Genomic DNA, 7971 nt, shown 5'->3' with positions numbered 1-7971 from the left:
TCGTAAGCAATTTGGGAGAAAACTTAACATTCACTAAAGAAAATTGCAGCAAAGGACCAACTTTCGTGATGGATCACGCGAAAACTATAAGTGCTAGAACCAAAGTGTCAATGAATGATTTGTAGTAAATTTATTAAGGATTACTTTGTTTATACACACTTTTTCTGTATCTTCAACGGTTTTGTCAGAAATAGCGAAAACCCGCATTTTCGGCTATTTAAGGGGGGGAAGAGGGGTGACGCAGAGGGGGGAGAGATGGGGAGGGTTGATGAAAAATAACTTCGGCCTATAATGTACATATCCCAATCAAAAAAAATCTTCCATTAATTATGCCAATATTTTCATACATAACTTTCCAGAAGCAACGTACTAACTAGCGCGCAACAAGGCAGGTTGTGCTAAAGGTCACTCACATAAAACTTGACGGGAATAGCTCGGCATGTTTCGCACCGTAACGAGGAGCATTTTCACTGAGCGCGCGCGACGGTATTCCAACGTTGTTATGGAGACAAAGTTGTTGCACCGCACGTGCCTACATTGATACCCGAAAAAGCGAAAGATTCCAATATTGAACGGCGAGCGTAGCGAGTGGTTCAAAATGTGGAATCTTGAGCAATGCAAGGAGTTCTAAAAAGCTTTCTTGCTCCGCTGCGGCAGTATGGAGTCCTTGGCGAAACTGAAGAATGAGAGCAGCGAGTACTTCTTGGACGTGCGAGACAGGTAGTCCGTCACTACGTTGTTGTCACCTGAAAGTAAGTTCATGTATTTCATTATTTACTTGCAATCAAACGTATCCAATAAAGAAATAAATATTACAGACATTCTTACGGGCATTTTCGCGAAAAAAGATTCAAAAACTTTTTTTTCTAAAATAGGTAAGTAAATTTAATGTTTTTCCTACTCAGAATTACGAGCCCTTTTCATCCTACTAGGCGGAAAAAAGTGTCCCAAATTTATTTTTTCCACTTCGTTACCATTTTTTAACTATTTGTACAGCGGTTACAAAATGGGAAGAACATATGCAAAATAATATAAAATTTTGGGACAATTTTTTTGTCCGAGATCGAAAGTGCTCGTGATTCTGAGTAGGAAAAACATAAAATTTACCTACCTTAGAAAAACATTTTTTTGGTGACTGTTCTCGCGAAAATGCCTTTACACAGATTGACCGAGTCCCACTGTATGTAGGCTCGAGAAGGCTCGTGTTGTGGGTGGGCCATTTTTTTCAAAGTTGTCCACCCCACTTTTTTTTTTGATTTGGAAATCGCGAGCTCTTTCAATTCTAATAGGAGAAAAAAAGTGTCCCAAGATTTTTTTCCCATTCCGTTACCATTTTTTCATACATTTGTATGGCGGTAACGGAATGGAAGGTTCGAAAAAATGTATGGAAATCTTGGGACATTTTTTTTCTCCTATCAGGATCGAAAGACCTCGCGATTCTAAGTATTAATCGCCCATGTTACAAAAAAAGTGGGGCGGACAACTTTGAAAAAAATGGCCTGGCTACTCTGACAACGATAGTAAAGTTAGTAATTGAATTATACTTATTGTCAATATGTTACAGACAGGTTCGATTTTACGACTAGCGACGTCTAATATAATTAATCCTCGACCAGAAATTTATGACAGCGCGCCATATTGCGGAATTTCATTACAACTATTTTCTTCAAACTAAACTATCAGAATAACAGCGCCCTCTTGACAATAGACATATATATCTGGTTAGGCTTTAGGTATACACATGATTGTGATTTATACCATTGTTATGTTTTAACTTTTACAATATTTTTCAGTTATATTACGTTTTCGGGTGTACTATTTTATTTATTAGTAGTAGTAGTAGTAGTAGTAACTCTTTATTGTACAAAAACACATTAAAAATAACATACATTGAGATGCGAAGTACAAAGGCGAACTTATCCCATAGAGGGATTTCTTCCAGTTAACCTTTGAGTAAACGAGAGGAAAGAGTTAAAGAGGGTAACAAAATCTAGCAATTTGTACAACAAGGTACCATAAAGACAATGGATAAAAATCTATATATAGTTATAGGATAAAGATAACTATATCACACAAAAAGCCCCGAGTCTATAGACTTTTAGTTTCTCTAACAGATCACTACTAGCGACATCTATTATAAGTTGATACGCAACTAAAGTTAAACCCTTTTTAGGGTTCCGTAGTCAACTAGGAACCCTTATAGTTTCGCCATGTCTGTCTGTCCGTCCGTCCGTCCGTCCGTCCGTCCGTCCGTCCGCGGATAATCTCAGTAACCGTTAGCACTAGAAAGCTGAAATTTGGTACCAATATGTATATCAATCACGCTAACAAAGTGCAAGAATAAAAAATGGAAAAAAATGTTTTATTAGTAAAGTGGGGGCTGATATTTTTTTCATTTCAAACCCAACGTGTGATATATTGTTGGATAGGTATTTAAAAATGAATAAGGGTTTACTAAGATAGTTTTTTGATAATATTAATATTTTCGGAAATAATCGCTCCTAAAGGAAAAAAAAGTGCGTCCCCCCCCTCTAACTTTTGAACCATATGTTTAAAAAATATAAAAAAAATCACAAAAGTAGAACTTTATAAACACTTTCTAGGAAAATTGTTTTGAACTTGATAAGTTCAGTAGTTTTTGAGAAAAATACGGAAAACTACGGAACCCTACACTGAGCGTGGCCCGACACGCTATTGGCCGGTTTTTTTACAAATCATATGTTCGCACGTTTCCACGAAAATAGGATTGTAAAGGACTACGCTCTACATTTGTACATACTAGTAAGTAATCTTGCATTCGAATACAGCCGTGGCAATTTGTTATTGATTATAATCATATTAAAAGTTTTTTGTGGTTCATGTTTTAAAGGTTTTAGACTTCATAAGGTTGATTTCGAGTACTACTAGCGCCATCTATTACAATAAGGCTGCACTATATTCGGATTAGATACAAACATGAAGAAAAATTTCAAAAAAGATCAGATTGAAATGTGCGCACGGCCAGTATTTCAAAGCACAAAGATATTTTGTGTATAATTATACATTTACTTGCTTCCGCGACTCTTCTGTCTATTAAAATATGGTACGGTAGCCAACTGTGTTCAATGATGTTGGTCGCACCTGTATATTCATGAAACAATACAGCTTTTTATTTAAAAGTGAATGGTTAAAAGAAAATCATACAAAATTATACGATATAATGCAAAAATGTTAAACCTTCTCAACGTTAAAAATGCATTTATGAGTACTACTAGCGCCATCTAGTAATGTAAAAAGACAACACCATTTCAAACAGTAGGATTGGAAATTTATTTTCATAAGGTACAGCGGGGCAAATCTCGATTTGGGGGCAATTGTAACTAATCCATTTTTTCCATTATTACACCTTGATGTTGAGTTCTACATGTATCCACTGAACACGCCTACCGTATATAACCGGTGGACACTCTAGTAGTAGTAGTAGTAGTAAAACACTTTATTGTACCAGAAAATAATACAACACACAGGAAAAAGAGCTTATTATAAGTACAAAGGCGAACTTATCCCTTTAAGGGATCTCTTCCAGTTAACGTTTGAGCAATTCTACTCTACTCTATTTAATAATGCAAACATTGTAAAATATGGAAAAAATGGACCAGTTACATTTGCCCCCCAGTCGAGATTTGTCCCAAGGTACCTTATCCGTTACCCGTTTTGCATCAAAATTCCATTTTTGTTGCTATAAGGACTGCAAGGCTAGTCAAAATATGTGTCCCAATTCAATTCTTGCTTACTATAAGAGGAAATTTGCTAGTGTCTGTGATACCTTTTTATTGATAACGGCACACATAGTTAAGTTGGTAAACTTACCGAGTAATGGCTGTTTTTCCCCCGTAGTAGGCAACACATAGTCATTAGCTGACAGAGATACGAACAGCGCGAACGGCACCACCCACAGGCAGAGAGTGAAGTATGCCAACACCTTGAAACAAGTAAATAATAAATTAAAAATTTGGGAACAATATTGGAGCCACAGAACTTTATTTATTTAATATAGAAGAAACAAGTTCATCTATTTGTATAGGGGCCGAGCGTGTCAAATTTTGTACTGAAGTTGTTTCTTGCCTGTAATTTTAAATATGTCTCAGGCTCTTGATTGTTCATAATTTTTGTTTTGTTGCAATTGAATATCACGTAACGAGGCATTTTTTATGTTTTGATTGACTTCAACTTACAAAAATTGACGCCCGAAAGCTGCAAGCTGCGATTAAAGACGGACAACTCAGTGGATTTCACTGAGTTCATTTGACACGCTAAGTAGATACGTTTGCTTGATCTATGGTATATATGACATCTGTGATTGGAGCCCTAACCAAATGTCATTTGATATTTGCCAGTCGCTTTTCAGTGAAGGAAAACATCGTAAGGAAACCGGACTAATTCAAATAAGGCCTAGTTACCCTTCGGGTTGGAAGGTCAGATGGCAGTCGCTTTCGTAAAAACTAGTGCCTACGCCAAATCTTGGGATTAGTTGTCAAAGCGGACCCCAGGCTCCCATGAGCCGTGGCAAATGCCGGGATAACGGGAGGATGGTGATTGGAGCCCTAACCAGAGCAATTGGCTATGGGGATTCAGATACTGTTTTTAAGATTAAAGAATAATGGTATAAATTACATATCCAAACAAATGCTTCCAGGACTCAGGAGGCTATGTATAACTCGTCATTCATGTAAATTAAGTAAATTTGAGTGAAATCGGAGATATCATGAATTTCTTGCTCTACTGAAACCCATATTATTTTCATAAAACATAACATACAACATACAATCACGCCTGTATCCCATAAAGGGGTAGGCAGAGCACATGAAACTACTAAAGCTTCAGTGCCACTCTTGGCAAATAAGGGGTTGAAAGAAAACGAAACTGTGACATTGCAGTGACAGGTTGCCAGCCTCTCGCCTACGCCACAATTTTACCCATATCCCATAGTCGCCTTGTACGACACCCACGGGAAGAAAAGGGGTGGTGAAATTCTTAACCCGTCACCACACAGGCTCATTATTTTCATATTTTTTACAAAGCAGACTAACCTCAGAAAATGTGTAATGCACCGTCCCAAAGAACGACAATGCATAGTAGTGATGTGCTATAAGCGTCCCCACTGCCAATATGAACGGTGCACTGGTGACCCGCACCGCCGGGAACTCTCGGAGGAGGAGCGCATGTAGCGCTTGCTGGATTATGCCTAGGATGTCTAGGTGGAGGGGCAAGTCTTCAAAGACTAGCAGGCCGATGTGGATGAGTGTGACTACCTGGAAAAAAAATGATCACATAATGTAAAGCATAACATGTGGACGACCGGTTTAGCCTAGTCGGTAGTGACCCTGCCTGCTACGCTGCGGTCCCGGGTTTGAATCCCGGTAAGGGCATTTATTTGTGTGATGAGCACAGATATTTGTTCCTAAGTCATGGATGTTTTCTATGTATATAATAAGTATTTGTATATTATATATATCATTGCCTGAGTACCCATAACGCAAGCCTTCTTGAGCTTAGTAGACCATGGGACTTAGTCAGTCACTTAGGGTGAAGCAATCGCCGAACGATGGGACAGATCCCTCAGCGTGGTTATGGGTTGGCTAAGATCAAAAATTACAATTTCCATAATCCGTGCTACAAGCATGTGTATCCGGGGTACGCGATACAAATTTAACACGTTCAAAAACTCCTTTGGCTTAAATGATGGCGCAGCCCTACCCAATCCTTCCTCCACTTGATAAATTTCCCTGTTTTGTTGATGCTTGATACATATTTGTAATATTTGTAATGATCTATTTGTAACTATCTTTTTGTAAATAAATATTTGTGTCAATCATCTGTGTAAGAATGTCCTATAATATTTTATTTATATTTATAACATGAGTTGGTTAGAAGTGTCACAGTATTTTAACACGTTGACTTTCATGGTCTGAATTGTAAATGTTTCAGCTTTATTATAAGACTTGCTAATCACTGAGGCAGACTGGCCAGGCAGAGGAAATACTGGAAAGAGCTGGAGGAGGCCTATGCCAACAGGCACACTGAACTACGCGACTTCATCTAAACAAACAATCACAAACACCACGTTCAGAAGAAAAGGCTAAATAGATAGATAGAATCACTGAACAGTGAATGAGTTAATACTTCTGAAAAAGTATTCCTTTGATTTAACCCTCTAAGTGCAACACTCCGAAAAATTCCATCCGCTAGTCCTGAAAATTCTGTGGGTGGTCTTTTTTGAGACCAGTGCCCTAAAAGGGGCAAATCTGCATTCCAATAAAAGGTGATTGCAATTTTTTATAGTTTTTAGTTTTACAGACTAATTTTGTCAATGCAGCACCATCATATACCTATGCTTTCTAGCTTAGCTTAGCTTCTGAACAATTTTTACGATGTACAAATTGTTAGCCTCGGTATTTTTTTAAATTACATATTTAACTGAGTACTTAACTACTTACTGCAACTGTCCATGAGATCACATATTTGGCCATCACTGTGTACTCTTCCACCAGTTCAGCTAAGTAGTAGAGCCCTGCCGCTGAAACGTCATAAACGATGAACATTTTTTGTTAGGTGTGACAAAGACACAAAGTATATACTAAACGAGTAAAATATATACCTAAATTTAAATGATAGCGACATATTGAGTTTCCGAGTCCCTTAATATCATTACATAATGACATAAAAACTTTATTGTGAGTAATTAATTGTCGTATAAATCAAATACAGCTGCGTCGAACTGCGTACATAAGAACGTCACAGATTTGGCTACTATTCACTATTATAACACAATTTCGAATTACAAATTAATCTATAAGCTGGTGTACTATCAAACGTTACTAAATAAAAGCTCATTTCATACCGTTTTAATACATAAAACTATATTTTTCTGATACATTTCGTACGAAATACATTTTGTTATAAATCCATAAATACTTACCTAAAGCTAACGTGGCAAATACAGCCTGCACTATTAGTGATAAAATAGTAATTAAGTAAAAGAACCACATGTTTTATTTATGTGTTTTTGCGTTTGTTTTGATATTTTTTGAGTATTTTTGAGGCTATACGCGTTGTCAAGTGCTAGGTCAATGACAAATGTTACGTCAACGTCAGTTCAACGTCAGATGCGTTCGTAAATAAAGGGTTTAATGCTTGCTGTTCATTATCCATCCTGTAAAAACGAGTGTAATGGTCATAAAAGTAGGCTGATTCATAAAATCCTCGTCTCTTTCTTGCAAATGCCATTGTTAGAAAGAGACATAAAAATTGCTAACATACGAACGCACAGCTTCGCGACCGTGGATTTTTTTCACGTAAATGAGAGCGAGAAAGAGTTCATTTTTCTCGCTCACTCGCGGTGCGGTCGTTTGTTACTATTTCACGATACAAGTGCAAATAATTTTTAAGAAAAAAAAAACCGTCGCCTTTTGGGTTCTGGTGAAAGCTACTTGGCCTACTTGCGAATGTTGGATTATGTAGAAATGTGTAAGTATTTTTTAAAACTGCTTTTAATGCTTTAATTATTAGATGGCAACACAAATGAATATACGTATAACGTTAAGGTTTGAGGAGTTTCCTCAATTCCTCATGAATCCGATTATATTATAAGAAATCGAAGCTTGACAAACTTTGACTTGAAAACTCAATATGCTATACAAACATAACTAAATAAATGTCACTGTTCTGAACTTAAATGCATGCTTTTCTTAGAAAAATACCAAAGTCACTATGAGTGTGCCGTTCAGATTTGAGGAGTTCGGTTCTGACTATCATCAGCAGTTCCACTGCACCAAATGTCACTGTTCTGGACGTAAGTGCATGCTGTTCTTATAAAAATACCAAAGTCACTATAAGCGTGCCGTTCAGATTTGAGGAGTTCGGTTCTGACCATCATCAGCAGTTCCACTGTACCAAATGTCACTGTTCTAGATGTAAGCGCATGCTGTTCTT

The 7971-nt window shown here is 37.2% G+C and overlaps 1 protein-coding gene across 1 annotated transcript; it reads right to left on the bottom strand.

Moving 5' to 3' along the window:
* Positions 1-378: 378 nt before the first annotated feature.
* Positions 379-7120, bottom strand: LOC125239921 (protein TEX261). The gene is made up of 5 exons (XM_048147694.1): positions 6959-7120; positions 6477-6556; positions 5070-5291; positions 3850-3961; positions 379-746 (listed from the first exon to the last, which is right to left on the bottom strand). Exons 1-5 carry the CDS (start codon positions 7026-7028, stop codon positions 628-630), a joined length of 603 nt encoding a protein of 200 aa, XP_048003651.1. The 5' UTR covers positions 7029-7120; the 3' UTR covers positions 379-627.
* Between the last annotated feature and the right edge of the window lie 851 nt (positions 7121-7971).

The sequence above is a fragment of the Leguminivora glycinivorella genome, chromosome 26 (assembly GCF_023078275.1).
Source record: "Leguminivora glycinivorella isolate SPB_JAAS2020 chromosome 26, LegGlyc_1.1, whole genome shotgun sequence".
Classification (NCBI taxonomy): Eukaryota; Metazoa; Arthropoda; class Insecta; order Lepidoptera; family Tortricidae; genus Leguminivora; species Leguminivora glycinivorella.
The sequence above is the reverse complement of the archived record's forward strand: the minus strand, read 5'-3'. Positions and strand labels throughout refer to the sequence as shown.

Excerpts from the sequence above, each read along its gene's own strand:
- LOC125239921 (XM_048147694.1), bottom strand. The coding sequence starts at position 7,028 with ATGTGGTTCTTTTACTTAATTACTATTTTATCACTAATAGTGCAGGCT. Across the intron at positions 6,557-6,958 it reads ATTTGCCACGTTAGCTTTAG|CGGCAGGGCTCTACTACTTA; the intron begins GTAAGTATTTAT and ends ATGACGTTTCAG. Across the intron at positions 747-3,849 it reads GGAAAAACAGCCATTACTCG|GTGACAACAACGTAGTGACG; the intron begins GTAAGTTTACCA and ends ACTTACTTTCAG.